This window comes from Solanum stenotomum, chromosome 7, assembly GCF_019186545.1.
Source record: "Solanum stenotomum isolate F172 chromosome 7, ASM1918654v1, whole genome shotgun sequence".
In the NCBI taxonomy this organism is placed as follows: Eukaryota; Viridiplantae; Streptophyta; class Magnoliopsida; order Solanales; family Solanaceae; genus Solanum; species Solanum stenotomum.
In genome coordinates, this window is record NC_064288.1 from 33,537,811 (window position 1) to 33,553,473 (window position 15,663).

The 15,663-nt window shown below is 38.1% G+C and overlaps 2 protein-coding genes across 2 annotated transcripts in view; both read right to left on the reverse strand.

The window, feature by feature from the left end:
• Positions 1–15,663, reverse strand: part of LOC125870224 (uncharacterized) — a 1,100,495-nt gene that overhangs the window by 1,057,747 nt on the left and 27,085 nt on the right. The gene's annotated exons all lie outside the window — the stretch shown is intronic.
• On the reverse strand, positions 8,572–9,087 carry LOC125869830 (uncharacterized). The gene is made up of 2 exons (XM_049550255.1): positions 8,906–9,087; positions 8,572–8,779 (listed from the first exon to the last, which is right to left on the reverse strand). Exons 1-2 carry the CDS (start codon positions 9,085–9,087, stop codon positions 8,572–8,574), a joined length of 390 nt encoding a protein of 129 aa, XP_049406212.1.

The following is a 15,663-nucleotide window of genomic DNA, read 5'->3' on the forward strand; positions in this document are numbered from 1 at the left end:
TATATATATATGTAGTAGATGTTAGAGTTGTGAGGTTTGATCCCTTTGAAAGTGGGGAGGTGCTTACTTTATAAGCATGTTGTGATCATGGCCTTGTAGGCAAAGTTGGACGATTGTTGTTTTTGAGTAATGTTGATTATGTGAAGGTAATGTGATATGATGTGAATTTGTGTATGGTCTAAGAGCATGAAAGGTGACCTTGTGTAAGAGACTTTATGTGTTATGCTTGGTTGTTGTCTTCTTTGAATGACTTATAATGAAGGTGAGGCTAGGATAGACTATGTTTACCTACTCTCACACCTAGTGAAGAATGAATGAAAAGAATGAAAGAATGTGTGAATGAATGAAAGAATGGGAGTTAATGCTAATGAATGAACGTTGGGTCTATTGTAAGGATAGTCTCATAAAGTACTCTTTTAAATGAATGGGGTTCCTAAATGAAAGGTTTTCGATTTTCTCATCTTTGAATCCAGGATCTTCCTAAATGAATGAATGAGAGTTAGGATGGGTATTCCTTCGTAAGTTGAGATGAGAATACTTAGTAGAAATCTTTATCCCTAAATGAATGAATGTTGGGCTAGGATGGGCACTCCTTCGTGAGTTGAGATGAAAGTACTTAGTAGCAATCCTTATCCCTAAATGAATGAATGAAATGAATGTCCTAACTCCGTGGGGGAGTAATGTCTAGCACCGAGAGGATATGAAGATGGGTGGATACTCCTTCGTTAGTTGAGATGTGAGTATTTAGTAGTAGCCCTTAAGATGGGTGCTCCTTCGTGAGTTGAGATGAGAGTACTTAGAAGCAATCCTTCTATCCCTTAACTATGTGCCCACATTGGACTAGCTAGTGGTCTCTACCACGTAAAGGCTAAAAGAATGACCCTACCTTAGGCAAGTAGGGATCCCTCATCCGGTAAGGGTATTACCGGGATTCCATGTCAAGCTCCATGGTCTATGTCGGTTAAGGCTCTTCCCCCACATTAATGAATGAATGAGTCTCTTTTGGCTAATTAATGAAAGTGTTGGTCCTTGAGCATGCTAATGTGAATGTAAGTGCTTATGTTGAATTGAATGTATGTGATGATCTTATGTCATTAGTGAATGAAGTTGTCTAAATACATTAGGTTGAAAGAATGATTTATGTTGAGATGTGAATGGAGCTTGTCTTGTGTAGCCTTAAGTATCACTTGGGTGTGGTATGGAGAGGTAGTATGGGCTACCTCACCATGTCTTACTTTGGTGAGTCTTGGGATGACATTTGAGGAGTGTTCTAGTTTTATGAAGTGACTTGTTGGGTTATCTGCTTATATGTCTTATGTGATTAATTTGTGAAGGTTGAGGTATGCATGGTAAGTGCACTTTGTGTGACTTTAAGGTGGTGCCTTAGTGTGGGTGATGGTATGGGACGTTGCCCATACATTGCACAAAGGTATTGCTTAAGGGTTACTTAAGGTGGAGGTCTAAGGCAAGAAGGTAAAGGTAAATGGTTTATGTATGTTTATGAGGTATTGTGAAGCAAATGACTTTGTATTGTTGGTTGTGACTTGTAAGGTGCCTATTATGTTGATGTTCATGAGATTTTATCAAAATGGCATGAAAGCATAACTTCCTCACAAATATCCTTTTTAGCATGTTTTGCATATTCTCATACTTAGTACGTGTGTTGTACTAATCCCTTTCTTCTATTTTACTACAAGTGTAGGTTGTGGTAACTAGGAGGAGATTGTGCTGTGGAGTTGCTTGGATTGCTTCACTCTCCCAAGTCTTTGGTATGTCCTCAAGATTCGAGGACTATGTTTAGAAGTTTCTTAGTCATTGTAATAGACACTTAAGTTTCATTTCATTTGTAAAGGGGCCGTGTCCCTTAGTATGTTTTAAGTTCTTGTCTAAGATTGGCTAAAGAGACTTAGTAGTTCCGCTTGCGTATTGATGTTTTCAAATGTTGATGGCTCTTGAAGTCTTATGGTTCTATTGAATAAAAGTTTTAAATTCTTAGTGATTTTCTTATGATCAATGTGATGAATGAATGCTAAGTCCTGTATAAGACCTTCGAGAGGTCGAATACGCATGTAACAGCTAGGGGGTGCTCTCGGGTCGTTACTTTTCCATGACCCATGGACCTCAATCCACGGACCATGGACCCAAAAAAGGTCTGTTGGTCCAGGCCGTGGTTTGTGGTCCTCGTAGCCTTGTTTGGTGGCCAATCCATGGATAAGACCCACGGTTCGTGGCTCAGTCCACGAGCCGTGGCTTGCCTTCGTAGAATGGCACCAAAAAATTCCAAAAACTCTCTATTTCGCCCTTTATCGAATCCGAGGTCTTACAACACCATACAAGTAATGCCTCCAAATATTTAGGGCAAACAAAACCGCTGCTAGTTCAAGGTCATGGGTAGGATAGTTCTTCTTATGAATCTTAAGTTGCCTTGAAGCATAGAAAATAACTTTCCTATTTTGCGTAAGGACATGCCCAAACCAAATCCTTGAGACATCAGAATAAACAACAAAACCATTTGTCCCTTTCGGTAATGTAAACACTAGAGTGGAAGTACGTCTATCTTTCAATTCTTGAAAACTCTTTTCACACGTTTCGGACCATATGAACTTAACCTTCATTTTAGTCAATGTCGTTAATGGAGAAGCAATCAAAGAGAACAACCCAACAAACCTTTTATTGTAATCAGATAACCCAAGAAACTTCTAATATTCGGAAGGGGTTAGAGGTATAGGCCAACCTTGGGAGAGGATACTTATTCTTAATGGTAACCTTGTTCGATTGCTAGTAGTCAATACACACACAAAGCGAACCATCCTTCTTTCTAACAAACAAAACTGCAGCACCACATAGAGAGATACTTGGTCGGATGAAACCCTTATCCAACAAATCTTTCAATTGTTCCTTTTATTCCTTATGTTATGTCGAAGCCATATGATAAGGAGGAATAGAAATAGGTTGCGCATCTGGGAAAAGGTCAATACCGAAGTCTATTTCCCTTTCGAATGGAATACTGGGCAAATAATAAGGAAACACTTTCGCAAACTCATTTACAACGGGGACCGACTCAAGAGTGGGGGTCTTAGAATCTATATCCCTCACCTTAACTAGATGCTAAATGCAACCCTTCGAAATCATCTATCTAGCTCTAAGACAAGAGATAAACTGGCCTTTAGGCATAAAATTTCTCCCTTTCAACTCGAGGATAGGTTCATTTGCAAACTGAAACTTGACTTCACGGGTTCTACAATTAATAGAAGCATTATTAAAGTGTGCCAGACAAGGGAATCCTTATTTTATTTTTTTTCCAAGAGGAGAACAATGGTAATAATTGGAAAAGGAAAATTTAAATCACCAATTATACTAACAATCATGAATAAGTGAGTAAAATCAATTAGTGCAATTCAAAGATAGCAAACGAAAGTGCAATCAACAATAGTAAAATAAGCTCTTTCAACAACGATTAAGTTAAGTAATCGAAATGAAGACAATCAGTAATTTCGCACCCAATATTACCAAATTTAGTCAAGAAATCTGCAGCCATGACAATGCTAGAAATACAAGAGAATATTTTCACACGACATACTCAAAGTAAATGATGCCATCAAAGTATGAATCGACTAAGCAAGAAGGAGCAACCAGTGACTATATTCAACCAAGTATCAAAACATAGTTCATAAAATTTGAAAACCCCAACTAATATTTCAATTTTAAGACTAAATTGACTTCTACATAATCTCAGCATGCATAGAACATCCATATCAGAAAATCAAAGTCACATTGCAAATAAGAATAAGAATGAAATTGCTAAAAGAGAAGATACTATTCTGAAAGAAAATGTACCCGGACGGATCTGTAAAGACCGTCTTTAGAAAATCGAATCCTTAAACTTTGCTACCGACCCAAGCCTCTTCCGGGTATGGTTTCGTTGTTAGCTGCTGGTCGTGCTTTTGTTGCTATCTTCCTCACCCTCACCGGAGAAGAGAGGAGCGGAGGTTGTACTCGCTAGTGGCTCACCCTCACCGACAACTGCTGGAGGATAAAAGGAGAATGTAAAAGAAAAGAGAGGGAGGCAGCGGAAGGAGAAGAGGATGACCGATGACTGGTGGTTCTCGGCTGCTCGCTGGTTGCTGGATGTTATCGTTCGCAGCTGCTGGCCGGAGCTTGCTGCTAGCTACTTCTCTCGCCGGCTGCTGGAGGTTTCACGACAACTTGTTGTTGTTTGCCATGCAGAGATGGGAAGGAGAGGAATAGAGGCGGAGAGGAGAGAAATGTCTCCTCTTGTTCTCGCCAGAGATGGCAAACAACGAGAAGAGAGAGGAGGAGCGGCGGGTCGAGGAGAGGAGGAGGAAGAATGAAATGATTTTAGGGTTTTCATCTTTTGGTAGTTAAAATAGGAAAGAGATGAGGGATTATATCTTGACCATTGGATCAGTTTAGATGAGCGGCTATAGGATTTAATCTAGGATTTAATTTAAAGGATGGACAGTTGGGATTTGTTGGAAATAGAATTCTTGAATTTGATATGAAATTGGTTAGATTTGGAATGACTAAATTTGAAATAAAATTGGCTAGAATTGAGATGAAAAGGTGGTTACAATTGAAACGAAATTGAATAGGATAGGCTACGAATTAATTAAATTGGAATAGAATAGGATAAGATTTAAATGACTTAAGGGAAGATCAAGGAAATGCTATCCGATTAATAAAATACTACATATTTAAATATTTTCATATAAATTACACACATCTAAATTTTAAATACATTTAAGTAAAGTAATTATTTCGAGTTTAACTATTGATAAATATAATAATAATAAAAATAAAAATAATTTAATTAATGATTACAACGAGTTTTTATATATTATGCATAATAAAATATATAAATTTTTTTAGACAAAATCGATTAAAATTGTAAACTCGAAATATGTTTTAAAAATATGTATTTAATCGAATAGCATTTCCAAAAGTGTTATAGGTCGATCGAAATTGGATGTCAACAACATGCATGTAACCAATCCATACCAAGGATAACATCAAAATCTAGCATATCAAGCTCTACAAGGTAAATATGAGTGACTCTATGTCACGACCCAGACCGTCCTGATTGGCACCCACACAAACCCTCCGGTGGGAGAACCACTACTATAACCCAAACCAAGCAACTAAACCAAAAACCAAGGCATTGAAGTTACGGAAGCAAGTTAAATAGCTAAAAACTGAAGTTCCCATAAACTTCAACAAATATCTAACAACTAACAATGCGGAAGAAATTAACCTAGAACCTGAAAGTCAATGTACCAAAAACATCTAAAGTTCAGCAAGTCTAAACAAGAAGGGATACAACTCAAACTTATGAACTAATCAGCTAACTAGAACATAGTCTAAGTCCGAAAATGGTGGACATAGACGAAAGAGAACCCATGGCAGCCCGGAAGAATTGACTCACCCTTGAATTCGAATGATCACTGATCTCCTAAGCGAGGTATGTCAGTAGCCGCTTGAAGATGCCCTGTACTCAACAAAAATAAGAGCAAGTGTAGTATCAGTACACAACCACAGTGTACTGGTAGGATCACACAACTATCCCACTAAGTGCAACATACATAAGTCATCACAACAATATAATCACATGCATATATCGAACATATACAATATTATGAACATTTACTAACAACGAACAACTTAACATTTCTCAATATACACAATTAGAGAAAATCATTGGTCCTCTCATGGAACCCAAACCCAAATAGTTAGCATATCGGAATGTGGTACCCGATCCAATAATTATGTCGGAACGTGGTAACTGGTCCCATAGTTATGCCGGAACGTGGCAACCTATCCAAGTTAGTTATGTCGGAACGTGGTAACCGATCCACTCAACACACCATAATCACAATCACAAGTATATCCTCAAGATAATACAATTAAGTCATGATTTCATGGTAACCATCATTTATCTATCTCATTTACAACAAGTGTGATCAATAATGCAATAGTCATATACATACATGTATCATAATGAACCAAGAACAAACATACATCAGACAATCATAGAATCACAATAATCACCTACCTCGAAACAAGCTTGAAACCCTAAGATACTTGATCTTGCTCATTCCAAATTCGATCCGCTTGTTCTTGGTCTACAAACAATTAATATAATATGGGAATCAACAAACAACCACTAATTACCCGAATTACTAACAATTTTATGAACCCTAGATCAAACCCATGATTTCAATTATCCAAATTAGGGTTGTTTCCACCATAGAATCTATAACAAAACCCTCCCCCATAAATATTCACCCATTCTATTTCATTCTACGGATCGAAAAACTGATACGGGGAGTAAAAAGCTTACCTTTAGCCTCAAGAATGGTGAAAAATGAGTAGGAGTTGCTTGGGGTTCGTTCCTTAGCTCTAAAAATTGAAAAGTGCTAAAAAAGGTCGTTTAAAGGTTTATTTACGACTTTAAGTCGCGTCGAACCCGCCATAGCGACCCTCATCCTGCTTTAGTGTCCCCGCCAGAGAGGCCAAAACCCCCGCCAAAGCGGCTTGCACGAACCAGTGAGCTATTTAAAGAATTCCAAAATCCCCATTTCACAACACACCTCTACCCAACGATGTTCAAGGAATACCATTTACGCTAAGTTCGATTCCGAGAGTTCTACTCGCCTGAATTCAATTCCGTAAAGTCATATGGATTCCTTAACGAGTTATCTATCCACCCATTTAATCATAATCATAAATAAATCAACTGATTATTACCATATTTCCTTACACCGTAATGACTCCAATTTCATCCAAATCTAGACAAGATTGGGAGAATTTAAATACTACGAAAAAGTTTTTCGACCCAAATTTTTTCCCCGTTGGCTTCTTTATAACGATGGAACCCGGTCATTACTCTATGGGATAAGGAGACGAGAAACTTTCTATAGGACCCTCTTAGCCACAATAGAAACACCAACAAGAGTAGAGACAGAAAAATGATCTAACAAAGCATCCTAAAGAATATCAAACCTCATAGCCACCTATGGTGTCGCAAAAGACAAGGTAGAACCAGGGTCAAGTAAAGCACAAACATTAAGTTGGAATACTTTTAACCTACCGATAACCACACCAGGAGAACCCTTGATGAGTCAGGGATTTTGACTCAGTTAAGTCTTAATATCTAAAGTTTTACTATCCTCAATGCCTATTCTATGATCTAAACTGATGTTTAAATGCTAATTTTGTAGCAATGAAGTCAAAAGATCAAGGCAAGGACATTACCAGCAAAAATGAGTGAAATACTGAAGAAAATAAAGTCTGATGCTTGCCAAAGCCACTCGGCGAGTCACCGAGTGTCTCTTCAGCTCGCCAAAAGTTCCATCACGCCAGCCCATGAACAAAGCTAACTTGGTGATAGAAAGGATAATTTGGTGAAGCATCAATTGGATCCACGATGGATGTTTTGATTGTCTAAAGTCACAAAAGGGAAGACAAGAAGGTGATGGAAAGGAGCACTCGGCGAGTCGCCGGCTTAGTTGGCAAAGCTCAACTTACTCTTTCGAGTGGCTCCAAAATTTAAAATATGGAAGAGTATAAATGCGATTTTAAAAAGAGAGTTCCAGTGTTCTAAAGATTTAGAGAGTTCCGATAATGTCTATTTTTGGGTTTTTGATCCCTAATACTGTTTTTTGAGTTTTTCAGTAGAGATTTAGGGTTTATTTAATATTGAATTCAATTCAAACATTTTGAAGACTTGTGACTTTTTACCCCAACTGATGGAAAACATAGTTGGTAACTATTTCTTGCTCTTTATTATGTATGGCTAAAACCCCATTCTTGGGAGTGTGATTATGTGATTGAATGCATCAATTAGCTTATGGGTCTTAGTATTTACTGATTTGATTTTTAATTTGAAGTAGGTTCAATTAATAGTTGAGTTTTAATTGATGAATTGTAATTGCATATACAATTCTAGCTTAACATTATAAGCTTGTTTGAGAAAGTGGTTTTAGAGTTAAAACTATTAATTGATGATTGTAGTTATTGGGTTATTGTATACTTAGCTTGAGAAAGTGGGTCTAAATTCAATCCTACCAATTTAGCTTGAAAGAGTAGATTAATTGAGGTATTGGGCTTTTAATTTGTGTTATGCTTGTCGAGGTTCGAGAGAACTCGCTTGATTCGTAATAGTTGATTAAGAAATGTCTATTACACCTAAAGCGTAGCCTACCCACACATATTCAACAACTTTTAGTAAATAATAATCACCCATATAGTGAAATTGGCGTTCAATCGATCACACTCCTCCCAAGGATCCCTCTCTACTTGATTACCCCGTGTGTTCGTAGTTGTTAATTGTCCACTCTAATCCCTCTAATTGACATTAATTGTCAAACCCCTGTCATTTACCTTAATTGCTTTGAAAGTTTCAACTTCTACAAGCAATTAAAACACTCCTTTCACTTCGTAATCGAATTATCTACTGTATCTCTCCATGCGGGTTCTACCCCAACTCTTCGTTGGGTTTATATTTGTTTTCGACCGCCTACACAGAATCGAATGAAGTGTAGTTGAGTGTTATCAACCCTCTTCTTCACCACTAGTCTGAAGTGCATATAATAAGTTTTGCTTTGTGGCACTAGAACCCACACCACTAGACGGAGCTTGTTTACTTTCTCTCTCTTTAGCGACAAGCATTAGGCAATCCCTCATCTTATTACCACTCTTTCCACAACCAAAGCAACCATTCGTGCCAGCTAAGCATTTACCCTTATGCTTTCTTCCACACCTAACACAAGTAGGCAATGAAAATCCTCTACCATTTCCTCCTTGAGGCTTAGGGTTAGACACCTTATCTTTGTTGAACTTAGGAGAAGCATTGGATAAACCATGGCCGGTAAACCTTTGTCAGAACTTAGGAATACCATGTCCACTGGACTTCGCGTGTGAGAATTTACCATCACCGGTCTTAGCCCTTTTTTCCTCTTTAGACCCTTCCTTAAGTTTCTCCTCTTCGATTTGTTTGCCATGAACCATAAGATGAGAAATGTCTATTTCATAGATAAGCATAACGGTACGACATTCCTTAACCACCATCTCGGACACACCCGTAACGAACTTACTCATCCTTGCCCTAGGATTGGCAACCATAGTTGGAGCATATCGAGATAATTGTGTGAACTTCTAAGCATATTTCTTCACATTCATATTTCATTGACAAAGGTTGATGAATTCAGACAACTTTTCCTCTTTCATCTCAACGGGAAAAAATCTATCAAGGAAAGCAACATTGAACTTTTCCCAATCCATAGGACCCGCATCAGTTGTTCTCCCTTCTTTCCATTGGTTGAACAATATTTGAGCAACACTCTTAAGTTGATAATCGGCCAATTTTGCTTTTTCCTCCGGTGTCACTCCCATTAGCATCAACACCTTGTAAATGTTATCGATGACTACTTGAGGGACCTTCTCAAACTTAGATCCATAAAACTATGGAGGATTCATTCAAGTGAAGTCGCTCACTCTAGATGCCATCGTATCTACATTTGAGTTCTCGGGAGCCACAACCTCCCTGCTGGCTTGAGTTGTCATGGCTTGAGCGAAAGCAACCCTAAACTCCGGATTGGTCATTTTCTCGGCCAAAGGGTCCACCGGAACTTGAGGAACTTGAGGAGGAGCCTCTTGATTGATATTATCTCCCACATTCCTTCTAAAATATGCCCTTCAAGTGGCCATATCCTATAGAGCATCAGAGAGGTATTATGAGAGAGACATTATAGAGTTAAACTCTATAGCACGACTTTAGAGTAATGAGAAAAGTGGAGTTTGCTAAACATGTTGTTGCCTCTTATTCATAAATGTGGCGCGCTTCACACTCATGAACAAGATTCTACTCGACGTGGCTTATGACACTTCCTAGGACCTTTATGAGCCTTGTGCTTTGATTACCAAGTTTGTCACGACCCAAAGTAGCTCCTAGGAGTAACATGGCATATAAGACCCCGAGAGGCCTCATACTAGCCACTTACCATTCATCATACAAGATAATAGAATTAAATGATTCAAATGACAGTTTCAATATATAAAAGTTTTATTGAGTAAAGTGGAAGTGTACACATTGTCTCAAAGTCATCTAGTACATATGATTGATCGGGACGCAGCCCGTAAATCAAGTACGAAAACTGAAAGTAAAGACATAAGGGAAACCAAAGATCGGTCCTCGGACTGTGAGGACTCACCAATCTTCAATTTTCATATATGAGATCCCTAGCCATGGAAGTGTGAATCTATAAGGTCGGATCCTAATTTGGGAGAAATGTTGGGAAGATTATGCGTTAGTACAAAACATGTACCAAGTATGATGGCCAAACACAAAACATTTGAAAACATACTTAAAAGAGGTATCTTCATGGGATACAATAACCAAACTAAACACATGATACATAAAGGGTTTAGAAGACATGAGTCATAAAACATGGTCAATGCAAACAATATCATCTTAGAACACGTGTGAGATACTTCTTGAAGTTACCTTAGTTCATTATTGTGGGAGATTTATCTTTTACAGACATATAAGACCATGTGAGCTATCAACACGGAATTCGGTATTTGCCCCACACCAAAAAGGGGGTGTCCTACTTGCTAAGGTAAGACCTTGAACTTCTAGCTTATGTGGATCCACAAGCTAATGTCTATCAACACATATGCCTTTACTCTCAACAAAATCTACATCATATCTCATCAATCTCATAAGAGCATACATAAATCCATAATTACCTCTCATAGTTCAAAACCCTTTTTCAATCATCAATATCTAGAAAACATGGGTTAGACAAGGGTTCATGAGAATTGATCATAAAATCATGTAATCATCTCAATTCATGTTTGATCCATCATAAAACAATCAAATAAATCAATATTTAAAGGAACCCATGACATGGAAGAAAACCCTAACTCAATTGGGAAATTCTAACTTTTTAAATTGGAGAATTTGGGATCTCTATGGAGGAAAGGGATCCGTGGATGAAAACTATCATACCTCAATGCCAAGAGCTTGTCTTCAATGGTGGAATTGAATGTTTGATTTGAAACCCTAGGTTGACTCCTTTTTCTTCAAGCTTTCTAGAGCGAGAAATATTTTGGAGAAAAAGACTTGTCCTTATTTTAGGAAATTGAGAGAATGATTTCAATTAAGGAAATTTGGGTTTGAAAACACTTATATAGGCTTCTTTGGAATGGGAAAATGACATAGTGTTAGGATAGAATAATTAGAAAAAGAATAAAAAGCCCTTGACTTAAGCTGACTCAACCACGAGATGGTGGCCTTCATAAGCAGTCAAGGACCTTACGAGCCGTTGTGGCAGCCATGGTCCTTGACCAGTGGGCTAGGAAGAGTGCCCCCTACTTCCTTGACCCTTCACAACCACCTTAATGGGTCGTTTTCCTCTTCACGACCCATCTAGGGGTTCGTGGGAGGAGGCTAACTTTATGGGGTAGGATGTGCCTCCACCACATGGGCGTCATAACAATCCGTCTGCCTCTCCACATGCCATTAATTCCCTCGTTGGAGGGGTCCCTGTCCAACATATCCTCGAAGACTTGCAGCGGGTCAGCACACGAACCCTGGTACCCTTCATAACCTGTCTAGGGCTCCATGAAGGATCCATGGTCCAGGTGTTGACGTGTGAGTTCTTTCCCATTACCCATTTTTAGGCCTTTCTCTAATCCGAGGCGTTACTTGTCACGGGTGTGGCATTAGAGCTTTATTAATTACATATGGTTTTTTTCATACAACCATGTTGATTTTTTAGTTCAAACATTACTTTTGTTGGACAAGTATCATAGAGACACCTTTTGGGCTTTCGTTGAAAGGTATGTTGAGGCTATTATTTCTCTTCAGGCATGATGCTAATGGTCTAAGATTGTTATGGCCGGTGTATTATCATTATTTTTCTTATATCTTTATCCTATTGAGCTGGCTACGACCATATGATGTAATCTCTATCGGCGACACTCTACTCCTTGTTTTGTGGCCTAGAAAAGCATGTTATGATTGTGTTTTGATTAATTATGATTATTTGTCATTGTTGTTATGTTTAATCGTCTAGCTGATACCTATGAGCTTGTTTTAATCTCATCTTATATTGACATTGTAGGTTTCTTGGGCGTACAAATTGACTCATATAGCGAGCCTACGGGCCAGATAGACAAAGCCTTTGGGACGGTAGCTCGAGCCTTCGGGCCCGATAGACCGATACTTTAGGCCCACTAGACCGAGCCTACAGGCTAGGTAGATTTTTTTTTTTGATTTAAAAGTGAGGCATGTAAGCCTCTTTTATTAAAACACAAGTAAATGCAGCAAAGCAAAGCAAACAAAATTGTGAAAAAAACAAAAAACAAAATTACATTAGGTAACCAAGGAATATGGAAAGTCATCTTCTCCAAGATTTCACATGAAGAGCTCCGACCAACAACCGCCGGAGAGGTCGAAATCAACTTCCCAATGTCGTATCTCCTCCATTTCACCTGCTACCAGCTTTCTCCAAGGTAAGTCTGTAATGTTTTACTCATCTTGAGCTAAATTAGTTTGCAGATCCAGAGAACTTCAAGTTTTTCGCCAATCTGGAGATCAGAATCTATGGAGATCACTCCTCAATCTTAGAAAAGAACCTCTTGGGTGTCATTTTTAATTTTTGTGCTGCAGTAAAATGCTTTAGGTAAAACTTGATAAGCATTAAATTAGAGTTCTTTTTCTCTAGTCTAATCTTTTATGGGTTGAATCCCATAAAGATATTAATACCACCATCTAAATTTTAGACCTTTGAATCAGACAACTAACTCATTTTTGCTTATATGATTTATGTGCCTGCAAAACCTTTTGGAGAAATTGGATATGTTGAGGATACAAATAGGAGCTATCAACAATCGAATACACCACTAACAAATTTCTAGTCCTGGTTTTGTACCACTTTAGACACCTCTATGCTCTCACCAGGTGCATGATACTGTTAACCAATGGAAATAGCTTCACACTTTAAAAGTTTTCTATAATTATGCTTCAATTGTGAACTCATGTGCCTCTTATCAGATACTTGTATAACTGACTATTATTTGATATTTGTGACTTGTGAGAATCTAATAAGAACTCAGAAACTTGTTACATTTGTCAAAATTTATTGTTGGGACTTCCTGAAAAGAATTGAACTCATAAGTACCTGCATAAACAAAAACTAGGTTAGCAAAAAAATCAGCAAGAGTATTTCCCTCCCCGAAGGAGTGTTGTACTCTTACTAAAATAGTATTTCTGATTCTATTAATGGAGTTGACCTCCATTGTCACACCTTGGGGTGAATCCCACTCTCCATTAAGAATATTAACCATCAACAAAGAATCAGTCTCAATAATTATCTAATGAAAATGTTTATCTAAACAGTATAGCAGACCCTTTCTAATAGCAATTGCCTCAGCCACCAAGTTAGAAGAATCAGTCAACTTCACACCCTTAGCCCCTACTAGATTACCATTATGATCTCTCACACAGAAAGAAGCTGAACTAGGACAAGGATTACCCTTTGAATCCCCATCAGTGTTACATTTTAACCATCCAGCAGGAGGAGGAGACCATCGGACAATTGTGTGACAGAAACTTGGCCTATAGTTATCAAGTTGAACAAACTGAGGCCAAGTTTGTGGACTATTCATAACCTAATTAAACTTAATTTGACAAACTTATGAATGTGAGAATTAATTTCCGAGATGATCTTGCCTCTAGAGTAAGAGCCTCCATGTAATACTTTGTTTCTCCTCTTCTAGAGAACCCATAATATGGGAATCGAAATGGCCTGATACACCTCTTTTAGTCTCTCATTCCCATGAGTATCCCACCATTTTTTTAAAGTATGCTTCACCTGTATTAGAGGGCCTATGATCCCTGCTGCCCGAGTGTAGTACCTCCACACACTAGAGGCCAATTCACCTTGTAAGAAAAGGTATTCAATAGTTTCTCTAGCAGGATCTGAGCAACAAGTACAACATTGAGAAATATTAGGATTCCAAGTAGCCATGCCTGTTATGATAGGAACATTAGCAGTCCAAACTCTCCAAACAAAGAAACTGATCTTGAAAGGTAAGCCTTTCACCCAAATATGTTTAGAAGCATCTTCATGTGCAACCGTGTTTCTTATAATTTCCCAGGTACTCTTCACAGTAAATTTACGAGAACTAGTTTGTAGCCACCAAGGTTTATCCACTTGATTAGATTGCCTCACATGAACCATATAAAGCCTCACAGTTTCAACGACATCAGGAGGTAAAAGATCATTCATAGTGTCATAATCCCAACCATTTTCACTCAAAAAAGTATCAATGTCCGTCAAGGGACGACGACTTTATACTTCTGATTGTTGAAGAAATAATGGACCAAGCTTGGTCCAATCATCATACAAATAACTAGATGTACCTTCTTTAGGTTCCCACCATAGCTTCTTTTCTACTATCTCTCTCATACTGAGCATGTGTTTCCATACCTGAGAACCACCGTTCCACTGCACAAGAGTTGGAATTTGTGTTTTGCATTATTTGTTCCAAAAGAAATTGGACCACAAAGATCATTGAGTCCTGAATCTCAACCAAAGGTTTCATACATGGCATGTGAAACATCAAATAATGACCTGAACCCTAAACCTCGTTCTATCTTTGGGAGTCATACATTATCCCAAGAAGCCCAATGCTTGCTCTTGCTAGAGTCCTTATTTCCCAAAAATAATTAGGCAAAGATATCATGACGTTCCCTAATGACACATTTAAGGGGTACTATTACACATAAAACATGTATAGGGATCCTTTGAAGAACATTGTTAATCAGCACCTCCTTACCTCTATAGGATAACATATTACCTTTCCAAGATTGTGCCTACGGGCAGGGTAAGCTTTACCTAAAGGGAAGAAAATATGTATTGTACACAGAGCCTTAGATTTGTGTTGATTCATGGCATATGTACATTCAGACGGTTCAGATCAGATTGTTATTGGGATACAAGTAGGGAGGCTAATAAGGGTTTTTAGCGACTATTTGTGCCTATTAGAACTATAGGGATTGTGTGTTGTTTGTAGTTGTCAGGCGTATGGCGGCCAGGTCATGTTATAGCTTGTTATGTGCTTATGATTTATTGTTATAGGGAGATAAGGTATTATTCTTCTGTTTCAGCCTTGCCCTTTTAATTCAACACTTATAATCTAGTTTTAGCTTTCAGTTTACTACATGCTTATTACATTATTTTTTACTGACGTCCCTTATCTAGGGGCTCTACATTTATGCATGCAGGTCTTGAGTGACGACTAGACAAACCTGTCGAGTAAGACAACCGCCGATCCAGAAGAATGGTTCACTCCTTGTTCTAGGGTTTCTATGGTCCCAAAGGTTTGCTTGTTTTGCTTTCTAAAGACTTTTTGTAGGCAGGGGACCTTTCCTAATCAAATATTGTATTCGTAGAGACTTGCAAACTAGTATGTTGGATTTTATGGTCATGTTATTGGCCATAATGGCCTTTCCTTCTTGTTGGTTGATTGTTGATAGTTGCTTGACATATTGTTTAATCATACCTATTTTTAACTTCTGTATATAGATCATGGTGCCTTTGACGGTCCATAAAGCGTTTATACCTCCTAGATACC